Source organism: Dryobates pubescens, chromosome Z (genome assembly GCF_014839835.1).
Source record: "Dryobates pubescens isolate bDryPub1 chromosome Z, bDryPub1.pri, whole genome shotgun sequence".
In the NCBI taxonomy this organism is placed as follows: Eukaryota; Metazoa; Chordata; class Aves; order Piciformes; family Picidae; genus Dryobates; species Dryobates pubescens.
This window is the reverse complement of record NC_071657.1, coordinates 60,945,310-60,959,395: the sequence shown is the minus strand read 5'-3', so window position 1 is coordinate 60,959,395 and position 14,086 is coordinate 60,945,310. Positions and strand designations below refer to the sequence as shown.

Here is a 14,086-nt window from a genome sequence, read left to right as displayed (position 1 = left end):
ATGGTTGCCTAAACAATTGAATTTGCAATGCCCAGTATTTCATCAGCTTTGGGCATTAAGGCTGGTATGTTGATTCCCCTTATGTAAATGCTGAGCTTGTGTTGTAGCCTCTTCCTTGCTCAGGGTAGAGAGATATTTTATTCACTGCTAAACCTTATGCCTGTTCTCAAGGAAATTGTGAGAATGTAGTATCTCTGAGGCCCCCACCTGCCTGCCATAGTTGAATAAAATTTGTTGCTGGATTGAAGACTAGTTAGAAAGGGAGATAAAATCGACCAAAAGATTATGAGATCTTGTAAGTGTTTTATTATTTTATACTTGCATCACTAGGTTGAAATTCTTTCCCTGGTACTGCACAGAAGCAGAATATACTCTTCCCATTCCAGGCAATGATAGTCTCTGTTATTCCTGTTTAGTTTTCTATTGCTGGCTATTTTTTTTTTCCCTTCTCTTGAATCCCACAAGTTGGTTGCATTGTGAATTTAAAGAAACAGCTTAACTACCCATGCTCTACAGCTGTGGAGTGAAGGCAGTGTAAGGGCAGGGCCTTCATTTTTAAGGGCAAGGTGTTTCTTTTCTGCAGAAAGATATTGATTCTGAAAATTTGGCAAACTGTTGGAGACTCATTTTGGGGTATCAGGACACAGGCATTCTTCATTGCAGTGCTGGGTGCACACGTGAATAGTTTTGCAGAGGTGAGCATACCTTGTCCTAAAGTCAGGCAGTTTATATACAGAGTAACTATACATACTTAGTAAATTTTAAAAAAAATCATTAGCATATTCATTAGTGTGATACACAGGCTCTGTTCTATAGTCCAAAAAGGAGTTGGTGGTCCACTGGTTGTCTCTAGTCATAAATTACAGTGTTCCTTGTGGGTTCCTGTAGTAAACCTTGGCCCTGCACATGTTCTTTTCAGCTGTCATCACACTGCCAAAGCATAAAGCATAAACTGGTTCTAACTTGCTCTAGGCCACAATCCTTTTGCTTTGGATACTAGATATGTACCCTCCATCCCAAAACCAATGCTCCAGCTATCCTGTTATCTCTTGCTGAGTGTTACTGAGCTGCATGATTCTGGCAACTCTATTCCTGAGAGGATATGTGCAGGCACAACTACCTAAAAGCTAAGCTTTGAACAAAGGCTCTATTTAGTATCAATAGCTTTATTTAGTATCAGTATAAATCCTACTGCTGAATTTTTAAATTTTTTTTCAAGTGTAAGTATTTTTTTCCTTGACTGAGGCTTTCATTACAATGGATGCACTTGCAGTTGGTGGTGTAAGAGGTGCTTGTTTCAAGGTAGTAATTCAGTGACAGCCTGAGCTATGACTGCAGTGTAAGCTGAAGGTCTTGTCTGGACTGCTGTCATCACGAACACATGCTAAGCCTGGATGGTGCTCTCCATGTAGCCATGTGAAGACATTTGGACTTTAGGTGGCTTCCAAGATGCTTCTCATGCCCTGGTTAATGGCGCTTCTATTTCTTTCTCAACTGTGTGGGACCTAATATGTTTTTACTGTTAAATGCCTTGTCTCCTAGATTTTTAGGCTGTAATCAATCATTCTGCCAACTGAGTTTGACCTACTGCATTGTTCAGGTTGCTCAAGGGACTTCAATATCAGCATGTGCTGTAGCATGAGGCAGTGATGGACTGAACCAGCCAGAGCTGTGGGAGAGTGTAGGATTTACCCGTGACAGCATGAGGTGGGGGAAGGTGGCTCCATGCATGTTTTGAAGGCAGTGCTGACACACATAGCAATCTCATTGTCATTTGAATCAGTGATATCTAGACTGGGACTGATGTTTGCAATTTAGTGGTCAGACTATTACAATTAGACATGGTATGTGTCCCCAGGGATCAGTGCTGGGCCTGATCCTGTTCAATATCTTTATTGATGATCTGGATGAGGGGATTGAGTTCATCATCAGTAAGTTTGCAGATGACACCAAGTTGAGAGCAGGTGTTGATCTGTTGGAGGGTAGGAGGGCTCTGCAGAGGGACAGGGCAGAGGCCAATGGGATGAGATTTAATAAGGCTGAGTACGGGGCTCTACACTTTGGCCACAACAACCCCAAGCAGTGCTATCAGTTGGGGACAGAGTGGCTGGAGAGCAGCCAGGCAAAAAGGGACCTGGGGGGTGCTGGTAGATGGTAAGCTGAACATTAACCAGCAGTGTCCCCAGGTGGCCAAGAAGACCAATGGCATCCTGACCTCTATCAGTGTGGCCAGCAGGAGCAGGGAAGTCATTGTGCCCCTGTACTCAGCACTGGTTAGGCCACACCTTGAGTACTGTGTTGAGTTCTGGGCCCCTCAATTCAGGGGTGATGTTGAGGTACTGGAACATATCCAGAGAAGGACAATGAAACTAGTGAGGGGCCTTGAGCACAAGGTCTATGAGGAGAGGCTGAGTGAGCTGGGGTTGTTTAGCCTGGATAAGAGGAGGCTCAGGGGAGACCTCATTGCTGTCTACATCTACCTGAAAGGAGGTTGTAGCCAGGTGGGGATCGGTTTGTTCTCCCAGGCAATCAGCAACAAAGTGAGAGGAGACAGTCTCAAGATGTGCGAGGGGAAGTTCAGGCTGGATATTAGGAAGAAGTTCTTCACATAGAGAGTGATTTGCCATTGGAATGGGCTGCCCAGGGAGGTGTTGAAGTCACCATCCCTGGAGATCTTCAAGAAAAGACTGGATGAGGCACTTAGTGCCATGGTCTAGTTGACTGCATAGAACTGGGTGATAGGTTGGACTGATGATCTTGGAGGTCTCTTCCAACCTGGTTGATTCTATGGTTCTATGATATGCTTAAGTATTTAAACATATAGGTGTTCACAGTCTGAAAATGGAAAGTTTTGCACTCTGCAGCAGGACTAATCCAGAATGTGTCAGCCTGTCATCTCTTGTTATGAGTTCTAACAGGAACTGTTCTTACTGTTTTCTCAGGAGATCAGTCTCATGTGGGATTTTGTCCTGGCTTCTTATGTTACAGTCACTGGCAAAACAGTGGCTCAGGAATACTACTCAAGATGCTTAAGTGTTGCCTGTAGAAGAGGAGACTCAGGGGTGACCTTATTACTCTCTACAACTACCTGAAGGGAGGTTGTAGACAGACGGATGTTGTTCTCTTCTCCCAGGCAGCCAGTACCAGAACAAGAGGACACAGTCTCAGGCTGCACCAGGGGAGGTTTAGGTTGGATGTTAGGAAGAAGTTCTATACAGAGAGAGTGATTGCCCATTGGAGTGGGCTGCCTGGGGAGGTGGTGGAGTCACCATCATTGAAGGTGTTCAGGAGAAGACTTGATGGGGTGCTTGGTGCCATGGGTTAGTTGTTTAGGTGGTGTTGGATTGGTTGATGGTTGGACGCGATGATCTTGAAGGTCTCTTCCAACCTGGTTTATTCTATGTATTCTATAGTCTCTTTAAAAACACTCATCAAGAAGTAAGCAGTGGGACAGCATGGGCAGGCTCCATGTTGAACCTGGCATACCAGAAACATGAAGTTGGCTGCTGTGACACTGATCTAAACTGGGGTGTCTTTAGCAATGCTGTGGGTAGGTAGATTATTTGGGGGTTTTCTTGTTGGTTGTTTGGGGTTTTTTACTACGATGTGGTGAGAGATAGTTAATGTTTTGTAGCAATTTATTGCCACTTTGTATAAAGTACTAGTGTCTTATTTTGCCTGCCTTAAGGTCCTCTTGGACTCAACACTGAAACTGCCTTTAAAGATACAACATCATTGTGGATCAGCTCAGAGCTGTCAGTTCATTGAAAAGTAAAGCAGCTGTTCCCTCTAAATGCTTTTAAAATAATGCATACAGAGATTTAATTTTAACTGCTTCTTCACTCCAGTAGTGCATGGACTTAAGCAGTTACTGCCCTGCACTTGGTTCTCTGTCCCTAGTGATACACTGTGTTGAATCTGTGTGTGCCATTCTAGCTCTAGAATTCTGGAATCAAGCATATAACTAACATGGAAAAAATCTGCTCCCCATATGAACTCACAGCCTCCAACTGTCAGACTTTGCCATTGCTGGCATGTCTTTTGTCTTCCAGCTCCTCTGCTGTGAAAGAGAGAGAAATGCCTGCAGCATGAGCTGGAATAACCTGCAGATGAGAAAACTGCAACATGTGAAATGGTAGGAAAGGACAATTGAACCAATCAGCTAGCAAAGGCTGCTGTTAGTGAAGATGGTCAAAGGATCAGTACAAAGAAGCTTCAGGAAAACAGTAGCCTGTTTTCATCAGTTATCTGAGACAACACTCAGCGTTGCTCCCCAAAGCACGCAGGCATGATGGAAAGACCGGTCGAGCAGAGTACTACTGAGCGTGATGTAACCGAGATGGCATGACCATGGTGTAAATAAAAGAGACCTTTTTAAGTACAGCCAGCTAGCTGGTTGCCTTCACAAGGTGTGTATGGGGGGCAGGTTGTGGATCAGGCGTGGGGGTGTGCTGTGGATCAGAGTCTCTCCTGCCTGCAGGGGAAAGAAGCCAGGTGACTTGCTGTGCTGTTTGTAGTTGGGCTGGTGATGCTGCCAGGATTTTGTAGGAGGGACTGGGGAAAGGTGGGGAAATGCAGGGAAAAAAACCCAAACAGCTTAGGTGCTGTGAGGAAAAGGCTTATAGCCTTCAAGTTAGACTAAAGGTAAATAGTTTGGGTTGTTTCTTTGAGAAGTGGGGGGGAAAGACCAGGTAATTAAAGGGTTCTGTAAGCTAGTGAAGAAAGCCTTACCAGTGTGGGAAACTGAAGCAGACAAATTAGAAGGTGGAGTGTTTGTTGCCTTTTTTTTTTTTTTTCCTGTTTCTAATGATAGATTTAGGTAACCAGAGGAAGAGACAGATACCTCATACTGCCCTCAAAGGATGATCTATGCTAATGGAAAGTGGCTCTACTAGTGGGGAGCTGGGTGGTGTGACACACTGCAAGACTCTGGTCAGATTAAGCAGTTGTCTTGATTTTTGCAAAATCATCTGGAGAACAGCATTTGGGCAATCTTTAGACATTTTGCATCTTTAGACATTATTTTCTAACACTGAGCTGGAGACAGAAGCTAATCATCCTCAGTTCAGCTTAATTTAGCTCTGTTGGTGCCTGGCATTGTCTTGCCAGCTTTTTAGCTCTTGGAATAGCTGTCCTAGATGCTTCTTTCTTGCTTAGGGTTTGACATGTTTGCTGCTGTATAGCAGTTCTGCCCTGTGGTGCAGGGCATAAGCCCTTCACTTTAGAAACTCAGGTCAGGGCAGGAAAACCTTGTCAGAAAGCAGTGTTCAGGCAGCATCTAGGCTGGCATGACTCTGGGGTGATCTAAGTACCTGAAGGGGGCCTACATGAAGGATGGAGAGAGACTGTTTACAAAGGCCTGCAGTGACAGGACAAGGGGTAATGGTTTCAAACTAGAGAAGAGCAGGACATTAGGAGCGTTAGGTTGGATGTTAGGAACAAGCTCTTCACTATGAGGATGGTGGAACACTGGTAGAGGTTGCCCCGGGAGGTGGTTGAGGCCCCTTCTCTGGAGATACTCAAGGTGAGGCTTGATGAGGCCCTGGGCAGCCTGGTCTAGTTGAGGATGTCCCTGTTGACTTCAGGGAGGTTAGACTAGATGATCTTTGGTGGTCCCTTCTGGCCTGGACCATTCTATGACATTCCTCTGAAGTCAGTTTTTACTCAGTTTGCAGTGAGGGGTGTACTAACAGAATAGGTATCAGTTGATTAAATGGTATGATGGTCACAAAACCTCTTGGGTTAAGCCACATAGTGAGTCTGAATATGAAGGGAGCATTGAAAAGCCAGTTAAACTGGACAAAGCATGAAATAAAGCCTCTGGTGAATTTAGGTACATCACAGGGACACATTATGCCACTGGTTGAAGAAGTCTTTGTAAAATGTGTATGCTGAAGAATGGGGGGATTTCAATAATAGCCTGAGCCTAGCTACTAACAGTTGAGACACCTGGCATTAGGTATCTCTTGTTTACATAAGCCAGAGCACTAACAAAATAGTTGGCTTGCTAGATGTTCTTTCCTGGAAGGTGTGTAGCCTCTTCAGGACGTTACTTGTGCAGTGCTTGCTGCTTTGCTCTTCAGCCTGATTGAAGGCTGCATGTAGCTGTGAGAGTAGACGTTTAGGTGTTTCTGATAGACATTGCTGAGAAAAGCTCAGTGACCACATTCTCTGCAAATCTTACTCCCCAAATAATGCTAGTAGTCAACTAACTAAGCAGTGCATGAAAATCTAGGCTGTTATAGGCCCCTGTGAAAAGAAGCTTCAGCAGGATATCTATTTTTGTGCTCCATGGGCAGGCCAGAAGGCATGTAGTCTCTGCAGCTGCTTTGGCCAGGCAGTCAGTCTCTTAGGAGGGAGGAGATGAAACGGTGCTAAATCTTCCTTTCTTTTAAGTATGATTTTTTTTTTTTTTCTCCCCAGTGTGCTCTTATTGTCTTTGATTTGCACCATTTCTACTGAAGTGTCCCAAAAGGAAGAGTGTTTTATTGTGATAAGCTTGATAGTTCCCTATGGTTTGTATAGTTTAAAAATACTGTTTTGGGCAGTGATCCTGAGACTCTGCACATTGCTTTAATGGCTACGCAAAAGGTTTCCGAAGACCTTTGAGACTTTTTTGGAAGCATCTGTGGAAAATACCTTCTAAAAATGTCTGTGTCTCTACAAAAGCAGCAGACAGGACATGTTTGTCTCTCAGTCTTGTATGTAAACAGTTACATATATGCTTAATATTACTGTCATACCTCATTCTCCTGATGTATCAGGTTGGATCACAGCTTGCAAAAATCAGGACTTGGGTGTATAGCAAATGTTAAGTGTATGTTAGTGGAGTTACTCATTGTAGGGTGCCAACAGTTTGTGCACGTCAGTAAACCTGCTTTTACCCTGTTTTGTTAATGTATCTAACCCTTGCTAACCACAGGTATTCCCCAGGCTGGCTTAAGGTATAGAGTATGCATGTATATCTAGGCCTGCCTGTACTTGGAAAAAGTGGTTTGCATGGATCTGGGATGTTACATAATCTTCTTCTACTCCCTACTGTAGAGATGTAAAAAATACCGGTCCTTTGCATTGGCAGAAACCTAGTGCACTCAAATCAGATGAGGTGATAGGAAAATGCTAGTGAAATATGTGTTCAGAGGAGGGTGGAAACACACAGAACTGCTCTTCCTGGCTGCTTGCACAGTGTGCCCTCACTAGAAATGGTTAAACTGGTTTTGCTGCTGCATAGTAAATCAACAGTTGAGAAGGACTGATACATGAATTCTGTTTCTTACTTTTACTTTTCCTCACCAATAGGATGTTTTGTTGGGTCACTCCAAGCAGAGGAAACAACTGGCAGGTGTGCTAAGGTGCTGGTGTTGGGATAAGAGTGAGTGAGTGGCCAGCAGAGGAGAAAGGCTGAGGGGACCCAGTGGCTATTAAACCAGCTTGGCTCCTGACAGCAGTGTCTGTGAAACTGTGCTTTGAGTATTTTTTAGCATAAGTTTCCCATGCAGCTTTCCATAGCTGCTGTTGTGAAAACAGCGAAGTCAGCCATCAGCCAGGCAGTTCAAATCATGATGTAGGCTATTTTCAAGTGCAATATGTTTTCAAGTTTTGTGATCCCAGGCAAGCTGGCTCTGCACCCTCCTTGGGGTCCCAAAGAGTAGCACTGAGCAAAGCCAGGTGGCCAGTGTGCATTGTGGAGGCCTGCTGTTGCAGTGCATTCGTGTGAGGGGGATGGCTGATTTTAGGTATTGGTGGAAAGCAGAAATACTTGCAGAGTTCTTGTAATTATTTTCAGACAGTGTTGTCCTCCTGGTGAGGAGATGTAAAACTAGAGAGGGAGCCAGGGTAGTTGTACTTGCTGCCTGACTTGTGTGAGCCTTTGGATAAGAAAGACTTTGAGCCAGAACCTGCTGTGGTGAGACAAACTCTGCTGGAACAGCTTGGCTTTCAGATCCCATTGCACTGGGTTCTTGGGGATCCTGGGCTTGGAGTGATCACAGGACTTTGAAGGAGCTGTCTACACAGCTACAGCTGCTGTCTACACAGTTCAGGATTTTCAAGGCCCACCTGATGGCTGCAGTTGCATCTTGGGTTATCTGGGTTGTGTTTGTCCTGAGAATCAGATGGCATCTTCTTTCTGTGGAACCTGTCCTTTGGAGGATCTTTTGTTTAGTGATAAATGAAATCTGTAAAAGAGTTATGATATTACTTGATTTTATTTTTTTTTGTCACAGCCTATGTTTTTACTATGAGAAGAATTTGTTACTGGCTTGCACTTCTGCACTGTGGGCCTGTGCCCCTGGGTAGACCCTTGCTGCAGTTGAAAGGCAAAGGAGAGGCAAGGCTTCATGGGCCGTGGCGATGGTGAAGCATGCAACATTAGAAGGATTGAGTAGTGTAGCTGCACATTGTCCTCAGTGTTTTAACAGAGAACTTGTTGTACGTGGCAGCTTTGAAATCTGTCCCTAAGATAACATCTTCAAAACCTCTGGGGTCTGTAGGTTGTGAACAGCATCTTACTCTTTAGGACAGAGACTGCTTTCATTTATATTTGGGTAGCACCTATTTCATTGTGGCCCACTGGAATGCAGTTAGTCATAACCAGAGTTTAAAAGAGAAGAGGGGGGAAAAAAAAGTGACAGCACTCAAACCACCAAATTTGTGACTGTGGATGAATAACCAGTTTACTGTGCTTTCTGTGCCTATTCATAATGCTTATTTAAGGTGTGCATCTGCAAAAGATGGAATACACTGTGTGTTTTTTTCCCCATAAATATTTCCAATTTATGGAATAGATACTCAGTATTAAAAACTATCATTAAAGACTCTGAGTAATGTGGAACACTGCATAAATGAGGTATTTTTTCTGTTTAAGTATTTGTTGCTTTAAATAGCAGCTACAGGGACCCAGTACTGGAATAGCAGACAAGTTATTGAATGTGGATAAGGTTTCACTGGCAGAGCTCCCTGGGACCTGGCTAAGGAAAATGTTCCCTTTACAGATGCCAAAGATGCATAATTTTTTTACTTTCCTACTATAATTTTTAATATTATGATGACTATGGTCAGGAGTAGAATACTTTGGATCTGACTGATAGATTGAAAGCACCTTTAGTCTTAAGCTTTTAATGTATTTTTTCATCTCAAATAATTCTGAAGTGGGTGGATTATACGCTTCTGGTTCACCTTTGTTTTGAAATGCTGTTGTTCCTTTTGCTGAATTGGTAATTTGCCACAGCTTCCTTATTTCTGGGGCTTGTATTAATGCTGTAAAAGTCAGTTTCACTACATATATAAAAAAATTGCCATTCAGCTGCCACTGCCTTGTATTTTGAAAGCATACTTGCACAATATGCTTATGCATGTAGTATTTTGAATTTCCAGCTCTGCTGCCAAGATGAGCCCATTCTGCTTACTCCCCACAGTTGGAGCTTTGTGTATTTTGTGGATGGTTTCCGTTTTGCAGCAGCAGCAGTTTTAGCAGTTTGTGCTTTGAGGCTCCTATCTCCTCTGGTGTGAGACCCAGCAGTGAACTGAGAGGAGGGCAGTGTGGGACCCCGGTCGGATTGTCTCAGTTTTAAGTCTTCTGCAAACCTAAGAGCCATTGTAGAGCAAGGCAAGGGCCATCTGCTATCCCCTGTCTGTAGAGCTGAAGGCAGGAAGCCTGAGCTTGGGTGTTGCAGCAGATAGTCATGGCAAATAAATCATAAGCTGGGACTCTTTTCAAGACATTTATTCAAAATTACCTGGGGCTCCTTGATCTGATTGTGAGACTCTGGAGTTGTATCAGATATGCATGTGAAACTCCCATCTCTGGGTTGGACAGTCATTGATGCTGAAAGAGGAAGTGTCCAGGGAGGAAAGTAATGCATGGTGATTTAGTGCCAGAAGGTATGTGCAGGCCAGTGAAGTTTGGCCAACTCAGATGTGGTACCTGCGCATTTTGAATCCTGTGGTATGGGCTGAGAAAAGCCATCCATCTTGTACAGCTGCTTGCTAGAAAGCAAGGGGTTCCTCTGAACATCCCCACAGCCCCTCTTGACAGCTAAGGAAAAGTGGCCTTAATGTGCTAGAGGATTTGATGCTGTCCATGTATGCTGCCTCAGTGCTACATACCAGCCACAGGGATCTCCTTGGAAATAGAATTGCTGAGGGATGAGGTTCCTCTGGGTCAACAGCAATGAGACCTGGAAGGGAGTTTCCCTCCTTCGGGCTGCCTGCTGATGTCCAAAAGCCCTCCTGTGGTTGTGGCTCATAGGGTAAACACAGGAGCTGTATGAAGCTGCTGCTTATTGCAAGGAAGGGCCTAGCCAAGGACAGTGCTGCCTTATATATAAAAATAAGCCTTTTATTTTTATATATGACTTTTATAAAAGTAGATGGCAGGGAATGGGAGTCCACCTTCTTTGAAAATTAATGGAACTCTTGACAGCAAGGAAATAATAAGTATCAAGTTAGGTCCCTTTCAGGATATATTCAGTACCTTTTACCTGTTGAATAAGGCAATTGCATGCTATTTCCATGGGTTTTATAATGATAGACCCTCAGTCACAGGTCAAAAAGCGCTAATATACACAAGGAATTCTATCTTTAATTCTGTTTCAATATTGAAACACCTACAGTGTGAATTGGCATTATTTTCCATGCAGCTGTGATTTTTTTTTTTCCTTTGTCTTGCCTGTGGAATTACCACTTGCACCTTTGCAAGATGTGGCTAGACAGCTGTGAGGCTGCATTTCTTCTCTGCCTTTCTTCAGTATGAAATGATGCCATTGTATTTTAGGTCTTTTGAGCTCAGCTGCTTTGTTTGCAGTAAGTCAAGTATTTAAACTCTACTGCCCAAAATACTTAAAACTGTTAATGTGTTCTTTTGTTTGTGGGCTTTTTTTATATCCCTTGTCTGTTTGTAAGGACTTTAGCACAACTATCCCAATCATAGAATCAATAAGGTCGGAAAAGACCTCAAAGATCATCAAGTCCAACCTGTCACCCAACACCTCATGACTACTAAACCACATGCCGCGTCCAATCCCTTTTTTAACACCTCCAGGGATGGTGACTCCACCACCTCCCTGGGCAGCACATTCCAATGGCTAACAACTCTCTCTGTGAAGAACTTTATCCTCATGACAAGCCCAGACTTCCCCTGGTGCAGCTTGAGACTGTGTCCTCTTGTTCTGGTACTGGTTGCCTGGGAGAAGAGACCAAGCCCCACCTGGCTACAACCACCCTTCAGGTAGATGTAGACAGCAATAAGGTCTCCCCTGAACCTCCTCTTCTCCAGGCTAAACAACCCCAGCTCCCTTAGCCCCTCCTCATAGGCCTTGCGCTCCAAACCCCTCATCAGCCTCATTGCCCTTCTCTGGACACGTTCAAGAGTCTCAATGTCCTTCTTAAGCTGAGGGGCCCAGAACTGGACACAGTACTCAAGGTGTGGCCTAACCAGTGCTGTGTACAGGGGCACAATGACTTCCCTGCTCCTGCTGGCCACACTATTCCTGATGCATGTCAGGATGCCATTGGCCTTCTTGGCCACCTGGGCATGCTGCTGGCTCATGTTCAGTCTACTATCAACATGTACCCCCAGGTCCCTTTCTGCCTGGCCGCTCTCCAGCCACTCTGACCCCAGCCTGTAGCACTGTATGGGCTTGTTGTGACCAAAGTGCAGCACCTGGCACTTGGACTTGTTGAATGCCATCCTGTTGGACTCCACGCCTCTGTCCAGCTAGTCAAGATCCCTCTGCAGAGCTCTTCTACTCTCTAACAGATCAACACCTGCCCCCGACTTGGTGTTGTCTGCAAATTTACTGATGATGGACTCAATCCCCTTGTTCAGATCATCAATAAAGTTATTAAAGAGGATGAGGCGCAGCACTGATCCCTGGGGCACACCACTGGTGCCTGGCTGCCAGCTGGATGTGGCACCATTTACCACCACTCTCTGGGCTCAGCCCTCCAGCCAGTTCCTAACCCAGCACAGAGTGCTGCTGTCCAAGCCATAGGCTGACAGCTTGGTCAGGAGTTTGCTGTGGGGGATGGTGTCATAGCCCAAACAATTTTCCCTCCTCCCTTTAATTTGCTCAGTCTTTAGTAGCATAGAAAGTTTCTGTGTACCAAAAACACCTTGAAAAGGATGGTATGATTCTGGTGAATTGAAATGGATCTGTATGGATTGTTTGAAACAGAACATTCTGCCTGCCTTAGAAACAAAATATCAAACAAGTCAGCAGTCTGTGCCCTTATTGTGCAGATATGTTGTGGTTTTTTTTCCTTATGGAGGTGGAAGAGTGTATTGCAGGAAACTGAGTGCAATGATGGCAATGCCTGTTCTGCTGGGTGAAGCAAGTCAGAAACACAGCAATAGCAAGGAACGAGATTAAGAAATTTGGAGCAGCTCCTCTTCGTCGTTTTCGCTGTCATCCTTTGTGTGTGGGAAAGCTAGAAAATGATGCATTTAAACATGACTTTGGATAAACAAGACAGTCTGCTTCCACTTAAATACTGCTCATCTGGGAGGAGAGGAATTAAGAAATTCTGGAGTTCTACAAGAAATCTCACAGCCTCCCTGTCTGATTTTGCAATAGGAACCTAACAGCAGTGGTGACTTGTGTTTTTTGTCTTACTTTTCAGCTGGCCTGCTGCTGTGGTACTGCTGCTTGTGCCTTGTGCTGCAAATGCTGCCCCAAGATAAAACAGTCAACCAGCACCCGCTTCATGTACGCGCTGTACTTCATCCTGGTGACTATCATCTGTTGTGTGATGATGTCAACGACAGTAGCTAATGAAATGAAAACACACGTAAGTAAGAGAGATGAGCCCACTGATGCTTCTGGAAGGAAATGGAGCTTTTTCTATAGCTCATCATGTATATAGGTCCCTGTTCCCTCAGAAGAGGTGATTGAGTCCCTCTACCTATCCACTTCAAAATCCAAACAAGATCATTTTCCATGCTTACCCTCTTCCTGTCAGTTGCTCACCCACAGAGTGTGTTTCACAACAGGAAGAGTCAAAGATCACAGGACCTGCAGCCTTCCTCCTCTTCCCTTGTGCGGAAATCCACTGCTATGAACCCATCACATATTTGCTGTGCAGGTAGCGTCACTAGCAGCTGCTCGGTTATTTGATCTATTGTAAGCAGAGCAAAGTGGTTCAGACTGATGCTGGGTTTGTCTCTGGCAACTTTTTCAGTAGCAGACGGAGCCGATTCAGGTGTTGCATTTACAAATTCTGTGTTCTTGGTGCTGTGTGTCAGACTACAGTGATGCACAATGCCACAGGGTCTTTGTAGGGGTTTTTCTTCAGCTGAGTCGTGTTCACGTGTCTTCTAACTGCATCAGATACTGTTCATTTCTAAATGCCTTTTCAAGGAAAAGGCTTCAAAAGCATGAGAGGAGCTGTGGCTGCAACTAGATTTTAAAACTCAAATGACTTTCAGAATCTTAATATAGCTTTCCTGAGATAAATGCTCACCGACCTGTTTGTAACCACACACTAGTCCTGTTGTAGCACAGCTTTTGTTTGGTTTCTTAAACCACCCAAGTTGCACTAAGAAACACAAATCCTCTCTTTACTGTAAAAACTGCAAGAAAAGAAGTCCATTTTTATGAAGAGGAAACAATGGCTGGATTGCTTAATTCTTAAAAATTAAGTTTATGCACCAAACTCATCATCAGGCCTGGTTTGAAGCTGTGACTGTGTTTGCCCTGGAGGTTCAGAAGGCTTCTGTCTCTTCAGGAATCTAGTTGTTTTGTGCTACCCACCCAGAAGTGCCATTTGGTGCACAGTTAAAGATGTTTCCTCATGTAAGCAGTTGCTGGTCAAGCTGTTGCCCTGCTTACCTTCTGCATTTACTTTCAGTTGTCCATGAAACACTTTCCTCCATAGCAGCACAGATCTGGCTGCAGCACAGGTGAACCAGTAGGCTTGTGATGGGGTTAGTGTGAGAGTTTCTGTGCTCTGCTGTCTGCCCTTTCTTCCCATTGTACCCTCTTTACATGTTCTGTCCTAACTTTCTTTCATTGAGTAGCACTTTGCTTGAGTTATCCTAATGCCACCTTCTTAGCCCTGGCCAGCAGAAGTTGCTGACAGCCCTGTA

At 44.4% G+C, this 14,086-nt stretch overlaps 1 protein-coding gene across 1 annotated transcript in view; it reads left to right on the top strand.

Annotated features, from left to right (window-relative positions):
- Positions 1-14,086, top strand: part of SERINC5 (serine incorporator 5) — a 43,116-nt gene that overhangs the window by 4,540 nt on the left and 24,490 nt on the right. Inside the window, exon 2 of the mRNA XM_054178707.1 lies at positions 12,622-12,789. Within this exon, the coding sequence (XP_054034682.1) occupies positions 12,622-12,789 (168 nt within the window). The remainder of the gene's footprint in view (positions 1-12,621; positions 12,790-14,086) is intronic.